The sequence below is a fragment of the Sparus aurata genome, chromosome 20, assembly GCF_900880675.1.
Source record: "Sparus aurata chromosome 20, fSpaAur1.1, whole genome shotgun sequence".
Classification (NCBI taxonomy): domain Eukaryota; kingdom Metazoa; phylum Chordata; class Actinopteri; order Spariformes; family Sparidae; genus Sparus; species Sparus aurata.
Window position 1 is genome coordinate 13,826,628 of NC_044206.1, and position 20,201 is coordinate 13,846,828.

General features: G+C 41.2%; 2 protein-coding genes across 7 annotated transcripts; both read left to right on the forward strand.

Annotated features, from left to right (window-relative positions):
- The first annotated feature begins 432 nt into the window (after window positions 1-432).
- Window positions 433-8,795, forward strand: LOC115571838 (flocculation protein FLO11-like). 4 transcript variants are annotated; one of them, XR_003981991.1, is made up of 10 exons: window positions 433-565; window positions 1,894-4,538; window positions 5,073-5,118; window positions 5,314-5,463; window positions 5,848-5,937; window positions 6,130-6,255; window positions 6,378-6,521; window positions 6,942-7,027; window positions 7,125-7,196; window positions 7,533-7,595. XR_003981991.1 is itself a non-coding variant. In XM_030401476.1 (9 exons), exons 2-9 carry the CDS (start codon window positions 2,043-2,045, stop codon window positions 7,568-7,570), a joined length of 3,162 nt encoding a protein of 1,053 aa, XP_030257336.1. In that variant the 5' UTR covers window positions 433-565; window positions 1,894-2,042; the 3' UTR covers window positions 7,571-8,795. The 4 variants fall into 4 exon arrangements, 2 of the variants coding, with proteins under 2 accessions (XP_030257336.1, XP_030257337.1); XR_003981992.1 differs by having other exon boundaries at window positions 6,399-6,521; XM_030401476.1 differs by lacking the exon at window positions 6,942-7,027 and having other exon boundaries at window positions 7,533-8,795.
- Window positions 8,796-10,413: 1,618 nt separating this feature from the next.
- On the forward strand, window positions 10,414-19,863 carry eif3c (eukaryotic translation initiation factor 3, subunit C). 3 transcript variants are annotated; one of them, XM_030400733.1, is made up of 23 exons: window positions 10,414-10,571; window positions 11,588-11,705; window positions 11,792-11,857; window positions 11,954-12,143; window positions 12,308-12,433; window positions 12,543-12,594; window positions 12,794-12,918; window positions 13,014-13,144; window positions 13,567-13,717; window positions 13,865-13,968; window positions 14,321-14,462; window positions 14,624-14,749; window positions 14,964-15,057; window positions 15,166-15,353; window positions 15,485-15,709; window positions 15,799-15,990; window positions 16,139-16,310; window positions 16,404-16,563; window positions 16,767-16,832; window positions 17,675-17,762; window positions 17,881-18,046; window positions 18,220-18,273; window positions 19,394-19,863. In XM_030400733.1, the coding sequence occupies exons 2-23, from the start codon at window positions 11,608-11,610 to the stop codon at window positions 19,507-19,509; spliced, it is 2,832 nt and encodes a 943-aa protein (XP_030256593.1). In that variant the 5' UTR covers window positions 10,414-10,571; window positions 11,588-11,607; the 3' UTR covers window positions 19,510-19,863. The 3 variants fall into 3 exon arrangements, with proteins under 3 accessions (XP_030256593.1, XP_030256594.1, XP_030256596.1); XM_030400734.1 differs by having other exon boundaries at window positions 13,567-13,711; XM_030400736.1 differs by having other exon boundaries at window positions 18,220-18,264; window positions 19,394-19,509.
- Window positions 19,864-20,201: the final 338 nt, after the last annotated feature.

Below are 20,201 nucleotides of genomic sequence, written 5' to 3' on the forward strand. Positions count from 1 at the left end.
AGTGAGTTACTGAATACTAATTATATGTCAGTTTTTGTTATTGGTAATGTAATCCATTTGATAGCAAATTATGTAATCACAATTAATTTAACTCCTTTTTCAAGCGATGGAAGACAAAATTCATACAAGTTTGTAATCTGGACAAATAGATCGACTTGAACCTTGAATATTAGTATTAGTGTGACTTCACTGATCAAAAGGCGAAGGAGGTGGAATCAGAGGGATACTCACTGCGTGAAAGAGAGTATTTTAAACTTTGCTGATCAGAGAAAATTACAGAAATGTAGTTTCTAAATCTAGTTTTATTCGAGGCAGCAGATGGCAGTATTGCCCCATTCATGCACTTACCCACTCTGAAATACACGAAGAAGAGGCCTCCCGCTGTGATTGGCTGGAATCAACCAATAAGCGTGATCAGAACTGACGTTTGAAACAGAGCGGCGCTCCGATGTTATGTTGTTATTCAGTTGACGTTAGACGTTAGAAGTTCAGTTAGAGTCTCAAAAAAAGAGACATTCAACATATTTTGCACGATAACCTCCACCAAAAGTGCCTGTTGACATTGGTAAGTCAAAAATGTTTACGTTCTACCAGAGACTATGCTTCTACCAAGTAACATAACGTTGCCAAGTTAACATTGGTCTAACCTCGTTTCGGGAGTGTCACTGGTGTCTCATGCCTCCAACATGACAAGTTACTAAAAACTCATAATACATAACTACTATAAACATTTAGGATATAAAACGTGACCGAACAAAATACTTAAGTTTGGTTGTCTTTCTGAAACTGACGTGAATGTATGTTAACGTTACCTGTAACAGCCTGTCATTAGTCTGTGCTAGCTTGTTGCGATGTCCTTGCATTTGGCTAAAGTTAGTCAGATAACAGTGTTTGATTAATAATGTTTATCAAAAAGCCCCAGAACTCAGCCTGCTGTCATTACCAATTGACATAATACAATGCGGCCATGAAACGATTTCGTTGGCTTTATGCTAAGATTAAAATATGTTAGTGTTTTGTACATAAAACATTGTTTTGTTAAAGTGATAGAGGGGTTATCAGGGTCAATATTCAGCATTTTTCTGATGAACACAACATCACTCACCACTGACAACACTATCTAACTGGTTCACGTCACAAGTAATAGCCTATCAACACTGATTAAGGTGAATCTGCAAAGTAAGTAGGCGGGTACTTGTATGTTAGGCCCAGCAACGGACAACAGCACACAAGTTTGGAGTAATTTAGATTAAAAATGTGGCGAAACGGATTTGATTGAATGTCTATTAATAATGCACTAACACCAATGGTTAAACTGTAACTGGGGAAAGGAAATGGAAATACCGGAGTTAAATGACTCAAAATTGTTCTTGTTGTCATTTACAATCCATCATTTGTTATTCTACATTAACATTTATTTATTTTAGTGCAATGGTTCAAGCTATCAATAATTGTCCCTTTGGTTACTAACTATTGGTTCTGTCCCTGAAGAAAACATATCTGCCTAATACATTTGTTTGTGCTTCAAATACCACTTACATAATCCAGTGGTAAAGACATTTCAATCTCAAAGTTTTCATTACTTCGCCCTTTTGCAAGATCTTGTATTGTTGTGAATCTCAAACTCTTTCTTCAGTGCCCACTACAGTATTTCATGCCACCCCATCCCCTGCCTTTTACTGGCAAACTCCTACAGATTTTTTTTTTTTTAACATTGTCTGGAATTAAAACAGAAATGCAACTCCAGTGTGACATTTCACTAACAAAACTAAATAGGGAGCAAGTCACTTTTACAGTGGATGCATTAAACGTGCTACATCCCGTTATGTCTCTGTGGGAGGCCACTGTTGTAATGTACAAGTTAAACATGTTTTGCATTTGTTTAATCCACAGGCTGCAGGCACTGGGAGTCTGAGAAGTCACCTGAAAAAGGATGTGTCAAGCAGACTGAGCAGTGTGTCCTCTCCCCCCCAAAAAAAAAAAAAAAAACGCAAGAAAATTCTATTTTACCTCCTCTGAATATAAAAGAGAAATCGGCTGGCATGGCTAGTGAGACAACACTGCAAACCTCATGTGTTCAGGGCCTTCATGAGGACGATGAATGCCGTGAAAATATTCCAACAGGAGTCACGGCTGCAGCTGGAACTTCAAAGCTCAAAGTCCAAGAAGCAGATGTGGTGGGATATTCCTCTACACAGCCAAGTGGAGAAAATGAGCCTCTCTCTGACACCTACACCTTTTCAACCCCAGGTCCAACAAGCGGCAATGGTGGAGTCAAGGCAATGTCCCGGCTCTCTGGTCTCCGGTCTGCTCTAACGCCAATTGTAAAATACTTAAATATTGGCAATAGATGTGCATCTCCAGAGCCTTTAAAACGTGGAAACAATCCTCATCTTACAGCTCTGCCCTTTTCTCCTGGCGATACCGCAGCAAAAGACCAAAAATCAACTGGAAGATCAAGCCAACATCCCGACTTCTTTAGCAGCCATTCTGGGCAGTCATTGGGTGACAGAAATTCCCCTGCATGCTGGCTGGCTGACGAGTGCTTGCCAGAAATTACTCTCCTTGATGTTACCTGTGATTCCACGATGCAAATGACTAAAAATGACTCAGCTCTTCCTGACAGTGTGCCTTCTACACCTGTAACAGGTTCGTCTGTGAAGAGCTCATTTACTCTTCCCCAGCCCCCCAGGTTGAGTTCCTCCACTAACACTACCGCTCAAATACCCTGTCCTGAGAATAAGACACTGGAGCTTGTTGATGCTCCTCTGCGCTGGCTGGATGACAGATTCTTCCCTGAAATTACTCTGCTTGATGTTACACATGATTCAGAATTTTCACCACGAGGGGAAGTGTCCTCCTTGGAGGTAACAAACAATATTTCTTCCGTGGATAGTTTGGAAAACAGCACGCCTTCCTCAGCACTCAGTGGACCAATTCCAGCAGAGTCTGGCACATTGGAAATTACTCCAAGTGAAGATTTGTCAAGTACTCTTGATGGCAATGTCACCCACACTGTAAGCTCATTTAGTGAACAGTCTGATAAGTGTGTGGATGAAAACACACCAAAAGCTTCTTTGGAAGTGACTCAGGATATTGCTATGGACAGTGTTTCAGAAGATAGTCAGCCTTCATCAGAGCCCAGTGGACCAAACGTGGTGAAGATTCAAACAGCTGAGGTCACACTTGGTACCCATCCTGCTAATGTCACCCATGACCTAAGCTCCTCCAGTGACATGTCAGTTCAGTGTGGTGTATCGGAGGTCTCTGCTTCTGATATGCAGTGTAAAATCAGTTCAAAGAATGGCACCTTTGAGCTCCACGATGAAGAGGTGGTGAACTCTGACACTATAGAAGCCAACAATGAAGAGCCTCTTAAGATCCATGACAGCGTGCCACAGCCAAGTCCAAAAACAGCTGGGTCCGAGAATGACACGTTTACCGTTGCTGAGCAGTCCAATCTGAGTGCCTCTACCAGTGTAAACACTTGTGCACAGGTACCTCAAAATAAGACACTGGATCTCCCCCCATCTAATGTAAACAGTCCCAAAGTGGAGAGTGGGGCTAATGATTCATCTGCTTCAGCCTCTAAGAATACGACCAAAACTTCCTCTGTTATTAATCCAGATACCTCAGCTGTAAAGGCAAGTGGTACATGTGAAGTGCAGAATGTCACTTTTGATAGGCATTCTCTTCACAAATCGAGGGGAAATAGTGCTTTAGGTGAAGCTGGGGCTGCAACCTTTAGCCTTCAGAACAACACTTTTGATACCAAGTCTCCTTCTCAACAGAATGGCACAATAACCCTGTCAGAAACGAGTTCGAGTGACAGTCAGCAGAACACTTTGGACAGGCCCTCCCCTCCTAAGGTCTGCAATGTAACGAGTAGCCCTAACAACAACTCTGAGGTCCACAATCCTGAATTTTTAAAACTTAATGGGACAACAGCAAGTACAGACCCTAATGCCAAGATGGTTGACACCCCTGAGAGCACATTTGAAGTTAATCGAGTTGTGGAGGCTGCTTCTGGTGCTGATCGATGTGAGGCTAAAGATCAGTCACAGTCAGGTCTGCCTGTGGAGGATGGTCTTTCTGACACTCTGACACAAAGCATGGCTATGGAGCAGGATAACAAAGCAAACACGTTAAATTTGGATGATACCCTAGATTTAAGGGCAGACTCGTTGATTACCTCAACACCAATGACTAACTGCAAAATGTTCCACATTGATCAAGATAAGGGCAAAATCAACGGGGCACAGAAAAAATTGTACGCGGATGGTCCCAGCAAACCAAATGGACAGGTGCCATCAGACGTGCCGTCAAACATCATCTGTGATCGTAAAACATTCTTGACGCAACCCGCTGCTAAATCCCTAAGGCCTCCTCTGAAAGCTGCTTCTCAGTTGTTAAAGTACAAACCAGCCTCCCTACTTCCAGGAAGGTTTGAGCCGATGTCGTCAGGTCTGCCCATGACGAGACAAAGAACTCAAGCTGTAGCTCTGAGAACTACGGCTGCTTCTGAGGCACCTCACATGGTAGGCTTTTGAAACTTGAATGTCTTTTTGTTTTCTACTGAGTGTACAAGATGTTGCCAGCACCAGGGTTTCCATTAACCAGACGTACCGGACGGATTGTTACATAAAACCATTTGGGAAATCGCTCTTGGAAACTGTTCAGAAAATGGCAGGCTCTCAAAAAAAAAATCTGTCACTGGATAACTTAAACCAATCAGATGCTTCAATCACTGTAAATTCAGCCTCAAGCTCATAGCATGAAGCCTGGCGAGGTGAATGACTCCAGCTGACTTGCAAGGCAATCCCAAGTTCCTGCTACTCACTACTACCAGATATAATAAAAAGAGACATTAGATATATCGATTTAAGGTAATTAATGTATAACGGAAACTCTGGTCAGCAGTGCAGGTTTAATGAAATGGAAATGAAATGAAATGGATCAAATGGACTGCGTTTCATTTGTTGATTCAACTTTTCTCATAAGCGAGACCAGACCACATAACACAAGCACTGACTACATGTATTGATTACATCCTTTTTTCTTCTGCATTCAAGACCACAGGAGAATCAGCCCCGTACAATCTGCGTGCTACAGCAACAGGTAGGCTGTGTGTGTTGTGTTTTTAGAAAGGGCTTTGTAGATTGGAGTTTTATTGTTAATAGATGTTGGAAGTGAATTGATAAAATATGGGATGAACATTTTAAGCATCAGTGATGGAACTATGAGGTAATGTCAAAATGAGTGTAGTTTTAAAAATGTAATAGGTACTTTTTGTTTTATTTATTTTCTCGTTAGGATCCAAGCAGCCCAGTCCTAGTTTGCAGAAACCACGGTATATTGGTATACCATCAGGCATCCAGAGAGCTGCACTGGGTCTCAGGCCGCCTTCTGCACGAAGCAACGCACCAGCTTCTAAGAGCACTGACAAAATCCACGGACCTACAGGTAATCATACAGACGTATATAAATTTGACGGTGAAGAGTTTAGATTAAGTCTAGTTGTACGTCTGTATGGTATTCCTATACAGTATTTTTTCAGAGCCTTAACCATAGACAGATAAACAGACACTTGCTGGTCCAAAAACTATATATATTGACGTTTCTTAAAACACTGATACTCCCTCCACCTTTTTAAATGCTCAACCGTTGTTCAGTCTAGTTTTGAAGAGCACAGTTGGTTTCTAAAGCATACAAACGATTTAAATCTTATTTATTTATTGTAATGGGCAGATCTGTTTTGAAGAGGTCTTTTTTGATTTCCTGCACGGGTGAATGAGTCATGCACGGTCATTAATTTGAATGTAATCGTGTTTTTTCTCCCTCTCTCAGCTACTAACTCTGCCACAAAGATTGCACAAGCAAAGAAGCATCCCTTAACCAGAGGTGAAGCATTACCGGCAGCAAAGAGGAAGAAAACGGGTAATTACTGAGTTACTGCAAACGAATGCTGTTTCAGAGCAGTGATTTTCATTATTTTGAGCATCTTCAAGACTGGCATGGTTGGTAGAAGCACAGAAGCTAATTGACAACAGTTATTGTGATGGTATTAAAAAGTCAGACTATTCGGAGCTCCTAAAATAGACATAACTGACTTTTATCTCAACCTTTCAGATGCTCCCTTACCATCTGGAAATGCTGAAGCCTCTGCGTCTTCCTGTGACGCTACAACCAAAGCCAAAAACCTGAAACCGCCCACAACCGGTCAGAGAGCCTTGCCACCTAAAACCCAAAGAGATGGTAGGTCGGAGTTGTATCATATTGCTCCATTATGTAGACTGTGATGTAACTCATGTTGCTAGAGGTTTTTGTGATCTGATGTGTTTGATTTCTGTTGAGCCACTTACCTTTTCTGCTAATAGCTCTTTATCACGGGCTTTCAGATGCTGCAGTCCCTGCCAGTACTTCTCAAACATCGGCATCATGTAATACCTTCGGCAGAACAAGATCCCTGAAGCAGCCTTTAACCAGCCATAAAGCTCTGCTGCCTAAACCCCAATGCCATGGTAAGTCGGGAGTGAATAGATGCCAAAATAGGCGGCTGAGGGTACTTAAAATACCTTTGATGTGTTTGGGATTTAAATGTTTGTTTCATTGCCTTTTTATATGTGCTCTTTAGATCAGAAAGGCAAATATATTTGTTTCCCTCAATCAGCCATCTTGTTGAAGTTTTTGTGATTAATCATAATGGTACCATCTTTGAACAAAATGTTGTCCTGCTATTGTTGTTAAATTGATAACCAGTTATTTTAATACAGCTGCCGACATCTGATTGCAACGAATGAAGGTTTAATTTTTTGTGATGCTGCAAAAGTCTGCTTACATCAGTATTGATTGTCCATATAGAAGAGACAAGTTTACGTGTTCAGTTACGATAGGAAGTCAAACTGACTCTGTGAAAAAATTGCTCCACTGGAACTGAGCAGAGGTGTGTCTGGGTGATCATTTCTACACTGACCACATAAGTGTTGGCTGGAGGAAGCAGGAGTAGTATAGGGAAGTTAAAAATCAGGTAGTCACCCTCACTAATGCAATATTAATAATAAAAAATCGGAAGATAAAAGGTTTGACCTTGTCCTCAGTAATGTGTGATTCACATTGTATTTCAGGTTGTGCTAAATGTGCCATGCTTGAACAGCAACTGGAAATGAAATCCGAAGAAATAAAGAGACTGAAAGAAGGTAGGAGATGTTACTGCGGTCTCATCTTCATGGTTTTATTGCTAAATGAATTATTAATTATGCCACAAGGTTCTGGAATAAAATGAATATCAGTGCTTTTTAACAGTCCCTTTCATCATCAGTACCTATCTTGAATAGTTGTTGCATGAGTGAATTAATCAGCAGAGGTGCAACAGTTTAGCTATTAGGGGATTTCATAGCTGTAACATTGTAAAATTGTGTCTATCTGATTCCAAATATCCCAGCTTTTCCTCCCAAGATCCCAAAGTTACTTTGTGTTAGGTGTGGTGTCTCTCATTAATGCCATTGTTTCTTCTTTTTTCTTTTTTTTCCCAGAGCTGTTGAAGTACAGAAAACCACAGGACGAATATTGATTCTTGTTGCATTCCCAGAGAAAATATCATGTGAATACACAGTAGGTTATACAGTTATGATTACACAGTTATGATCTAGTTTTGGTAAAGAAATTCGAACTCAGAATTGTAATATTTACAATATTAATTAGGAAATAATTTAAAAAAGAACAAAACAAGCTGTTCTCAGATGAAAATGAGGTCAACAGAATACTGTTTGAAGCAAGAAAGGTGGCAGAGTCCGCCAACTATAAACATAGAAACAGTATGAAAGAGTTTGTTGTTTTGTTGTTTCAATAAATATATTCTATTAATAAAATTTTTTACGTCCCTTTGTTATTGTCCAGAGGGAACAGGGAACAGCAACATGACAAACCAAGGATTTAAACAGGACAAAGTTGATGGGTAAAGAAAAATGTTTAATGAGGATGAACTTAAACTCACAGCTTGGTTTACAAAATGTCAGGGAGGAAAGGAGGGAGGTGGAGTGCCAAAGTAATGAAACCAATAAAACAAAACAAGGCCTATACTAATTCTTAGTCAACAAACAAAAAAAACCCTATCTTCTCTAAAAAAAGAGTGTTCAAAACAACTGTCAAAATGGTACATGAGTTGCATTGCTCCACCGCTAAACTAGTATATTTAGACAGAGTTCACTAGGTGATGACATGTATAGGGCATTCAAACTTACCTAACTCCCTTCCCCCACCATACCTTTTTTAAATCCAAAACAAAAAACAAGTCTGCCAGACAGTCTGTCATGTGAAGGCCAAATGCAAAAATGAGAGAGAGAGCTCCTCAGCAGGCTCCCTTTTATCAGCCCTCTAGTCAGTTGATTGGCCACGGCAGAATATTTACTGTATGTTATGGAACTCTTTGTTGAAAAATAAAGTAAAATATTTGCTTTGGTTGACCAGTTCTTATATTATAGGAATCTGGTAATTTATAAAATGCTCACAGGAAATCGTGAAACCCTGATTTGGATGCAGTTTATAAATTAACACAAATACCTTTTTAAGTGCTTTAATAAGCTGTCATCTGATCAACAAGAATGTAGAAAAGGACATGATAAAGCTCTGCAATATGCCTGACATAGTATGTCTAAATAATAAAGTACGTTAATGAACAATGAGATGACGGTACTGTATGTGTGTATAACCTCGAGCTTCTTCTCGCTCTGACATGTGGTGTGATCGAAAGAGTTTGTTTATATCTAAGATTTGTGAAATAAATATGCGGTGAGTAACCTGTTTACTGTGTTTTATGTTACTTTTATTATGTTCTTTGTTAGAAAACTTTTCTAACATGCGAATGGGTGGTAGCAGATAGCTGATTGACACCAGTCAAGTGTCTGTCATAAACCACATAGAGGGCCCTGAGGTGACAGAGTCGCGGCACAGTCGTACAGATCTGAGGTGGAGGCCTCAGTAGAGCTCTGTGTTCAAGGCTGTTTGTTGTGCAGCATCACTGGGCCTCCTCCCCAGCCTCCTAACCAACCTGTCTGCCTCTTGCTCAATATGCGGCAGCTGAGGTTCTGGTTCGGGCTCAGGCAGCCGTGCGATGTGAATCACAAGGCCGATGTGCACATAAAACTTTCTTAGAACAGCCCGGCGCTCAGGGATCAGCTCGAACTGCATGAATGGAGCTGAATAGATGCAATTCTCATTTCCACTGACTACCATCCACTACCACTTAGGGGTCAACAGTCGTGGTGATGGTGCAGTGGGATGTGAACGCGTCACGTTTGTTCCTTACTTGAGCAGTTGTCTCTGGACCTCCTCCCAGGCTTTCTGGCGAATCTTGTTTGTGTACATACGAAACAGGATGCGCAGGCCACATGTCAGACTGCTGGTTTCCTGCTTTGACTTTCCGTTGAAACCTTGACCACACACACACACATACAGATGCACACAGCTACAGTCACAGCCATTTAAATTTTTCTATTATGATACATTATCTCCAAACCGCTTCAAGAAGCAACAAGGCCTGAAGAGCTAATCACAGTCTAACTAAGTGTCCATTTCCTTTGACCTGGCAACTGAACAAATGCAAAGCAACAGTACTTTCCACAGTAAGGTCCTCTGCTGGTCTTCAAACATCACAGTCAGCCCCTTGGGAAATGCACACACATGAATTCATCCTGTTCTGTACAGCTTATGATCTAAGCACAACATGCTTATATTCTGTCAAACTTAAAATGTTAGTAAGAGGTACATGTGTATTGAATATTTTGAATATCTAATTGTTTGCTTCATCAACAAACTAATAATTTTCATGGTCTATGTTATTTGATGCACAGTTACTAATAATAAAAGTAATAGTGTTTACTCTATCACTCTGCCCGGAAGATGCCGTGAGAATGATCCCGCCCCCAACTCAGCGAAATATGATTGGCTAAGACACCTGTCAATGTCAAATTCATGCCACATTCACTTGAATTACACGGGCCTTCGTTGCTGCTACCGAAGGCCCTGCAGGAAAAGTAATTTGCCCAGATGCCAACAGAAGAAAATTAGTGATTAGATTAATTCCTCGTTCCGTTATATTAACCCACTGTGTGCCAAGACAAGTGAGTCCAAGTTTATAATAGCCTAATCTAGAAATTATTAATATAATGTCAGTGAATAAAAACAAATAAATAAGTAAACAATATATGATACAATACATCTATTTGGAGTACACAAAAATGATTTCAATATTTTTACTTAGGCCTTCACTGAATACCTAGAAGGCCCAGAGGGTTCCCCTCAGATTGTCTGTCTTCATTAGGAACACAAACAACAGGTGAATGTTTTTAAGGTGTTCCACCACTGGGTGGCGACATAGCTCGTCTCTAGTGAATGTAGCGCTGCTGCGGTCCATCCCTATGCTGTGTTGATCTGCAGCGCACTTCCTTTCCCGACTCAAGTGCCCGGCAAGGCTGTCGCACGCCTTTATTTGTGGCCGCTGCACTGCAAAACTGGATTTAACAACGACTCAAAGCAGACAGACACACGACAGGATAACTTTCACGAGGACGTAGGTGAGTCTGTGGCAATATTTGACTGAACTATCAGAGGATATTCGTCGTATTCGTGAAGTGTATTTGCCGGCGACACATGCGGGGAGGCCTGGTGCTAGCGTTAGCTTAGCAACACCCCGCGCCACGTTAGTGTGTCAAATGGTGATCATCGTTAGTTTGCTTACAAGGCTACGATGGGTCTTCACATTATGTGAATTTTGTAAAGGAAATATACTTTACGGGAGTTTGTTACGCCAGTCGCTTCCAACGCTAGAGTTTGGTTGGCTACTTGCAATCCAGCTGTCAAAGCTAGATGCTGTTAGCATAGCACGTACGTAATGTTACGCCAGTTGCTAACTTTACTAGCGTCCCTACGTAGCCCCGTTGCTTTTCACTAAGGACAACCATCATTTAACTGAGAGCATGTCAAACGCTATATGCTATGATAAATTAACCTTTAAACGTATTCATAGTCTGCAATGCCGTAGCATATAGAGGTTACCCAAACAAACACCAGTCCTTTAATGTGCGACAGTGTTGTAGCTTACGTTAGCTAGCCAAATAACATATAGCTCGACACCATTCAATGGTATCTTACCACCGACAAACTCCATTGGAATGATTTATACAAAATGACCTATTAGCCATTATCTATAATAGAAAAGTGTTATACAGACCAGGAGAGGTAAAAACAAGAAGAATGAATACAAGTTAAAGGCGAAGCCCTCAAAGGCATTAGTTGTTTTTGTTTTGTGGTTTTAAAGCATAAAGAGCGACGATAAGGCACCACATAGGAGAAAGTCGACAGATGAATAGATAAAGAACAGTGAAAGAATAAAATTATAGATTGACACATAAAAGCAAGACTATAAAAAAAGTTATGATGGAAGTTGAAATGTTATTATTAAGAACATAGTTTTCATTCACAATCGAATAATAATAGGAAGCAAAAGTTCACATTTCATATAGCGCTGTAGTAGACAGATGCTGCATTCTCTTGAGTATCATTCCTCACATGTTTAATTTTGTCCTTGCAGATTGACATCTTCTTTCAGCGATGTCTCGTTTCTTTGCCACCGGGTCTGACAGTGAGTCAGAGGAGTCCTCATCCGCCGATGAGATTGCCCCTAAAGCACCCGGGACGACTTTCAAGCAGTCAGTACAACTTACAATAAATCCTATCATCAGGACTCAAATTCCACTTTTTGTCATAACCTCACACATCTTTGTTGCATTCATAGGTCGTTGCTTCTTAGTGACGATGAGGAGGATACCAAGAGAGTGGTGCGCAGCGCCAAAGACAAAAGGTCGGTGTGGCCTCTTTTCTTAGTCTTTTCTTTTTATGAAAATTAGCGGACTCGCTTATCAGTGTTGTTTTGAATGCTTTTATTCTCAAATGATAGGTTTGAGGAGTTGACCAACCTCATCAAGACTATCCGCAATGCTATGAAGATTCGTGACATGGCCAAATGTCTGGAGGAGTTTGAACAGCTATGTCGAGCGTTCCTCAAAAGCAAGAATATCGTGGACAAAGAGGGTGTTCCACCTTTCTATATTCGTCTGCTAGCCGACCTGGAGGACTACCTGAACCAGGTCAGTAGACTTAAATTGAATTGCAACTCTGAAAAATACCAACTTTGTTATTTAACTATTGGTTTATGAGTTTAGATTCCCTGCAGATAATAAAGTATATTAAGTTTGAGTGTAATCTGACATTTTCAGTGTAGCTTGAAATGATTAACATTGTGTTCTTCTAGCTTTGGGAGGACAAAGAGGGCAAGAAGAAGATGAACAAAAACAATGCAAAAGCCCTCAGTACACTACGTCAGAAGATCCGCAAGTACAACAGGGACTATGAAACTGAGATAGCTGCATACAAGGAGGTAAGTTAGGACACTTTAACTTATTTCTTCTGTACTTTAAAACTTACAGACACTTGACTGGTTAAGAGAGGTGAATCTAAAACCTCAATGCCTTCTGTGTCTCTGTTAGAACCCACAGGAGTCTGCAGATGAAGAGGAGGAGAAGGAGCCGGGGGATTCTGGTGAGCTACATGTTTCCGTATCTGAGGATACTGTAGAATTGTATATGATCTGCAGAATGGAATTAATAATGCTTTGCCAGTATCTGCCACTTAGCAGGTTTTCATTTTGTGCTAAACTCTGTTGCAAACATTACAGACACATTGATGCTAGTATGATCACAGGTCGACTCTCTAATCCATTCTTTTTTGGTCCTACAAGGCTCGTCTTCTGACAGTGAGGGAGAGGAAGGAGAGGACGGTGTGTCAGCCAAGGCCTTCTTAAAGAAAAAGCCAGACGCTTCCGCAGACGCCAGCAAGTTCCTCAAGACTGCCAAAGGATCCGGGGTAAGAGGCCAGCACGTTGTATAAGAATGAACAGCAGCAACAACAACAAGAAACAACCTTGTGCTAATGTGCTGGGGTTCCTCTCCCTGTGATAGGATGAGTCCTCTTCTAGTGATGACGAAGATGATGATGGAGACTGGGGTTCGGACAGCGTGGGCAGTGGCAGTGAGAGCTCAGATGATGGAGATGGGCAGGGTGCATCTATGGCCATGGTCTTCCTCAAGAAGTGAGTCTTCTTCTCATCTTAGTTTTTGAGTTACATCAGACAATGTTTGAACATTTTGAGAGATAGAAACGGAATGTGACAGCACAAGGCAAAATGTGACGCATGCTTTGAGAGAAAATGAATAATGTAGAGCTTTGATAATTTAAGTAGCCTCTCAAATAAAGAATTTTGCTTTTATTTTCTTGCTCGTGTTTATTCTAAATAAAAAAAGGGGGGAGGGTTTACGGTGGGAAAAAATAGACATTTGTTGGCAAATTTTTTACATTATCTTTGATATTTTAAAGGGCAAACTGTTGAATGATATGAAAATGAATAATTGTCAGATAAAATAATAATGAAAAGAATACCAACTTTCAGCCCTAGCAGTAAGTCAAATGAGAATGATGCAGACTTACAAATGCACACCCCTTGCCTGTCCTCAGGAACCAGGAGCCAGAGAAGAGCGACAAAAAAGTGCTGAAGAAGAAAAAGACCAAGAAGAAGGAGCGTCTGGAGGAGGAGGCTGAGGAGGAGGGAGGAGAGGAGGTCGAAGGAGGCTGGGAGAAAGTTAAAGGAGGCGCTCCGATGGTAAAGGTATCACATATTTGGATTAAAAATATTAGATTTAGTGGAAGAAGATAGAATAATTGGTTTTAAACGTATCCCTATTTGAAACGCTTGTATAATGTGGATCAATAAATTATGTCAATATTAATCTTGTCATGTGGTGCACAATATCAGGAAAAGCCCAAGATGTTTGCCAAGGGTACAGAGATCAACGTACCGGTAGTGGTGAAGAAGCTGAATGAGATTCTGCAAGCGAGAGGCAAAAAGGGCACAGACAGGTAACACCGCATCGTATATTAAAGCTTTACTACATAGAAAATACTGCCACACATGTTAATCATACTAAAGAAACGCCAACATAGATGATTTATTAAATTATGTCTCTTATTTACACTCACAGTATAAATTATTGTACATTTAATTGCTGTACCCTGCAAGTAATTGTTTTATTACTAAGGATATACTTAGTATTGTAAGTAATAAAAACTACAGTCCTGATTAACCGTCAAAATCTTGTGAATCTTCTGCGATTCTCCTCCATGTGTTATTGTTTATTGTTTTTTATATTCAAAGGTACAGTCTGTAATGTTCAAGATATTTAATGCAACCTTCCTTTTTCCCCTCTGACAGGGCTGCACAGATTGAACTGCTCCACGCTCTTGCTAACATCGCTAATGAGAATAACTTGGGCCAAGGTATCATGGTCAAGATTAAATTCAACATCATCGCCTCCCTGTATGACTACAACCCCAACTTGGCGGCATTCATGAAGGTAGGAGCCTAGTTACGATGTAACGTTAGATTCAGGTTTTATGCCTTGTAAAGATTTTAAAAATTAGTTTCATTGATTTGAACAAGTACACATATTTATATATTGGTATGACACACCCATTGAAAGTATTAAAGTATCTGAATGACCTTGTTTTCCCTCAGCCTGACATGTGGAAAAAGTGCCTGGACTGTATAGATGAGCTGTTGAACATCCTCTTTGAAAACAACAACATCTTCATTGGGGAGAACATCGCAGAGGACAGTGAGAGTCTGAGCAACACTGATCAGGTATCCTCTTATTTCTGAGTGTGGTTGAGACCCAACAATGTCTTTGTTTCCGTATCTTTATCATCTGTGCTGTAAATTATGGAGCAGCATCATTTTTAGCTTACATAAAAATGAAACTTCTGTACAATCTGCGTCATTTGTGGTTGTATCTTGTAACTGCAGATAGAGGATGGCAGTGATTAAGTATTTATTGCTGTGTGTGTGTGTTTGTCAGCCATACAGGGTGCGTGGATGCATCTTGACATTGGTAGAGAGGATGGATGAAGAGTTTACCAAGATCATGCAGAACACTGATCCCCACTCGCAAGGTGAGAATAATTTTTTATTTTGAGTATTTAAATTTTAGAAGTGAAATCATAGTGTGTAGCTGTATCATTTGTAGTAGCTCATCACTTTCTTTTTCACTCTTCCTCCAGAATATGTCGACAATCTAAAAGACGAAGGACGAGTGTGTGGCATCATTGACCGACTGCTCGACTACATGGAGACCAAGGGCAGCACGGAGGAGATTTGCCGCATCTACCTGCGCAGAATCATGCACACCTACTACAAGTTTGACTACAAGGCCCACCGCCGCAGCCTGGGCCTCCAGGGAGAGTCCAAGGTGAGAAAAGAAAAGTATTCGTACAGCTGATCTTGAGTATGATATACACCAGTAGTAGAGTGTGAAGTGGAAGCACATCTGGGTGTTTATATGAAAGCTGAGTCATGTCTCTCTTTCTGTTTGCTGTTTAGTCCGAGCAGGACCAGGAGGAGAGCGAGGGGGAGGACAGCGCTGTCATCATGGACCGCTTCTGCAAATTCATCTACGCCAAGGATCGCACCGACCGTATCCGTACCTGCGCTATCCTCTGCCACATCTACCACCACGCCCTGCACTCCCGCTGGTATCAGGCCCGCGACCTGATGCTGATGAGCCACCTGCAGGACAACATCCAGCACGCTGACCCGCCCGTACAGGTAGGCAGGCAGGCACATACAGAGCTACACAAAAGAGCAACAATGAACCATTAATTGAAAGCCAAGTACGCGTTTTGTCTTTCACGTAGATCCTGTACAACAGAACCATGGTCCAGCTTGGCATCTGTGCATTCAGGCAGGGCATGATTAAAGACGCCCACAACGCCCTGTTGGACATCCAGTCTTCTGGCCGCGCCAAGGAGCTCCTGGGACAGGGTTTGCTCATGAGGAACATGCAGGAGAGGAACGCTGAACAGGAGAAGATTGAGAAGAGAAGACAAGTAAGTGTCAATTACTTTAACATGTTGGTGGCGATAGGGGTATCTGTTTCTGGGAAGATCTTAATTGAAATTAAAGTAAATTTCATAACATTGGGATGATGTCAGGTAGTACAGAATCTGATGATGTTGCTTTTTACTTCCCTTGCAGGTGCCATTCCACATGCACATCAACCTGGAGCTGCTGGAGTGTGTGTACCTGGTGTCAGCCATGCTGCTGGAAATCCCCTACATGGCCGCCCACGAGTTCGACGCCCGCCGTAGGATGATCAGCAAGCAGTTCCACCACCAGCTCAGAGTGGGAGAGAGACAGCCACTGCTGGGTACGCAACATGTCCCCTCAGCTGTTTACAGCAGGATGTTTACTTATCATAGAAACCAGAGAGAATAACTCTTGCCCTCCATCTGTCCTCCAGGACCCCCAGAGAGCATGAGGGAGCACGTGGTGGCAGCCAGCAAGGCCATGAAGATGGGAGACTGGCGCACCTGCCACTCATTTATCATCAATGAGAAGATGAACAGTAAGGTCTGGGACCTGTTTCCTGAGACACAGCGAGTACGAGAGATGCTTGTCAGGTTAGTGTAAATCGTTCTCATCGTTCAGTCTTAACAAGTAGCTGTTGTGATTAAGAATGATTCCAGGAATTAAAACTAAGTATGCTTAATATCTATGCCATGATTCAATCAGGCAGTTCAGATATTATTTACAATTATAAATTCATTTTGTTGCCCTACGTGATTTCATTCTTATGAATTTTCTCATTGTTTCCTTTTTATAGGAAGATCCAAGAGGAGTCACTGAGGACTTATCTGTTTACCTACAGTAGTGTGTACGACTCCATCAGGTGAGCACAAGATGGAACAATTTACCATCAGTCCCAACTGAAGCTCTGGTTTATGTCGACCAATTTGGATCCACTTAGAAATAGAGAAATAAGAAATAGTGGTTAATGTGTAGAATTGGTGGCGCTACCCTTCAAGCCAACCACGAAGATCAAACTAAGCTTAACCTCAATTTTCTGACAAGAATCAACATTTTCACTTGGAGAAGAAAATGTTCTTACAACAGGGTTCGTACGGGTGCTTGAAATCCTTGAAAGTACTTGAATTTCAATGTTGTGTTTTCAAGGTCTGAAAAGTGCTTGGATTTTAGTTTAGGTGCTTGAAAGTGCTTGACATTATAACTGTGTCTTGGCAACATTGGGCAGTCTGGTAGCAATAGAGAAGGATGGCTGAGGAGAAGGTGAATTTGATGCAATTTTGACTGATGACACGTTCAGTATTAATAAACTTTGATGAATAAGCGAAAAGCTTATAAAAGTTTATGTCAAAAAAGAAAATTACAGGGTGCTCTCAGGTCTCTCTTTGTCCCGGTGCAAGTGTACCTGAAGAACGCCAAGTGGCTTCCCTTTTTTTGGATAAAACTTTGTGTTCTCCTTTAATTTCTAAAGTTTTTGCTATCATGAAACATCATTTTAGAAGTTTACAGCATAATACAATGTACATAATTGTGATAAAAAGTGAAAAAAAATAATCATGAGTATACATATTCCTGTAGATATGTATTTTACCCCAGCGATAAGGTGCTGGAAAATGTAAATGACCCTTAAAAGTGCTTGAAAAGTGCTTGAATTTGACCTTGAAAAATGTGTACGAATGTGTTACAACTTTTGTTTTTGTCCTCCAGCATGCAGACACTTTCTGAGATGTTTGAGTTGGAGATCCCCATGGTTCACAGCATCATCAGCAAGATGATCATCAACGAAGAGCTGATGGTAAGTTTCTGTCAGTATGGATGCAGCACGGTATTCCTTTATTGTATTTTTGCTGAATCTTTACATTTACAAATGTATTTTTCATACGTGTTTCAATTGGGTTCCTTCCTCCCAACAGGCATCACTCGACCAACCCACACAGACGGTGGTGATGCACCGCACAGAGCCCACCTCCCTGCAGAACATGGCCCTGCAGCTGGCTGAGAAGCTGGGCAGCTTGGTGGAGAATAACGAGCGCGTCTTCGACCTCAAACAGGGCGTCTATGGAGGCTACTTCAACAGAGGTGAGTTTAGAGAACACTCTTCACTGTAACCCTGTTGTCAATGACTGCAAGTTACATTAAAACTACTGTGAATGGTATATCTTGTGGGATTCCTTCAACATCTCTATTGCTACTAAAGGTTGAATAGTGCTCCATAATAAACAATAATATCTGTTTTTTTCTTTGCATCACAGATCAGAAAGGTGGCTACCAGCAGAACAAGGGGGGTTACCAGAGAGGTAAGTCAGGCAAGTTTCGATCCGACTTTTCTTACTTTTTTGCTTACTGAGTGTGTTCTTATTTAATCAGTGACTGACTTGTAATGCATTGAAATTTCAGATCAAGGACAACGAGTGTGTCATGCTTGAACAGAATCGGTGTGTTTGAAGTAGGGCTGGGCGATTATGCTAAAAATAATAATCACAATTATTTTGATTGATAATGAAATCACGATTAATAAACACGATTATTCACTGATTTCAAAAAAAGTATTTATTGAGCCACCAAAACTCAACTTTAAATATAACTTTAAGAAAAACAACCAGATAGATTAGTAACAAGGAAAAAAGTAAATGATAATATTTGTATGTTGGCGTGATGGCAACTCGTACCGCTTGTCCAAAGTGTTGACCAGTGTCTTGAAGCCTGGGTTGCTAAAGATACTGATAGGGCACATGTCCTCAGCTAGCATGAATGTCACAGCCTCCGTTATCTCTCGCTGTCGCCGGGAGCCAGTGGGATATGGAGCGGCATTGTAAAGAGTGTCGTCAATGGAGGACTGTGTTGCGGTGGCTGTAGCTGAAGTTGATGCTTTTGCACTTTTTTGGGTCTTTTGCTCCTTCAATACTTTGTCATAGACCACTTTATGGTTAAATAAATGTGTCGTGTTGCCCTGGGGTGCAGACACGACGGTGTGACAGACTTTGCAAACAATCTCCTTCTGCTCCACGTCTGACGATTTGAAGCCAAAATGTCTCCAAATGACCGAAGTTGTCCTTTCTTTTCAACTAAAGGCTCAGGCTGCTTTTCTGCCATGTTGTCAATCGCTCGTTCCACAATTGATCCACACACTCACTGCTGCAGCTGCAGGCGACACAGGTGCGTTCACTGTGCATTTACAGCGCAGTAATTTGCAAACACGACGCGCGGTGGCACGCTAATCGTTTTTCTTCGATTACAGTGTTTTCATGATCGTGAGAAGCCAAAATCGAAATCGCAATCAAAATTCGAATAATCGCCCAGCCCTAGTTTGAAGTGTTGTATAACAAGTGTTTACAGGTGTTCTGAATGGCTACCCTGGATGGAGTTGTACAGAGGGGAGAGTTGTACTATTGTTTTGATCGTGTTTTTCTTTTTGCATGTTCACAGATCAGAAAGGCGGTTACCAGCAGAACAAGGGGGGCTACCAGGGGGGCTACCAGGGGGGCTACCAGGGGGGCTACCAGCGAGGCGGCTACAGAAATCAAAACCAAAACAACTACTGAGCTTGGAACGCGTGGATTTCGGTCTCTCCCCCCGAACTAGTCTTCATTCCATAACAACAACCTGAGTTTCTGTGCTCGACACTTGGCTGTTTGCTCTTCTCCTTTGTTTGACTCAAAACTGCTTTTCACTGACCCTGAATCAGCTGAAAGTTACCACAGCCTCTCACTGAACCTGCACAGTGTGTTATTTAAGTATGGCCAACTTGTTTGGATGAAGTGAAGTTTTAAGGTTATTATTGCTTATAGAAAGGTGTGTACTGATGGCACTGCAGTGTGGCTGGCTTGTAGCAGTACAGTTGGGTGACAGACATGTCAAGTTTTGTTGACTTATCAAATAAACAATAGTAAACTAATGAACAGTGTATTTTGAGTTTTCTTCTCTGCTCCTTCTCCACAGTAAACTCGAGGTTCTTGTCAGCGAAAATCATTAACATTATTTTATAATGGAGGTGTCTAAAGAGGTTTGAGTTGGATTTTCCACAGTTCTACAATGAGTCAATTAAAAGTCATCTTATGGAAATGTGAGAAGTCATGTCCAGAAAAAAAATAGGACTGTTGGGCAGAATCTTAGTTAATTACTGATGATATTGCAGCAATCAAAAAAACAAGATAACAAAAAAACGATAATTTGGTCTAATGAGTATTAGAAATTCAGGGACTGTTAATGATTCTGAATCTGATCAGAGTAAGAT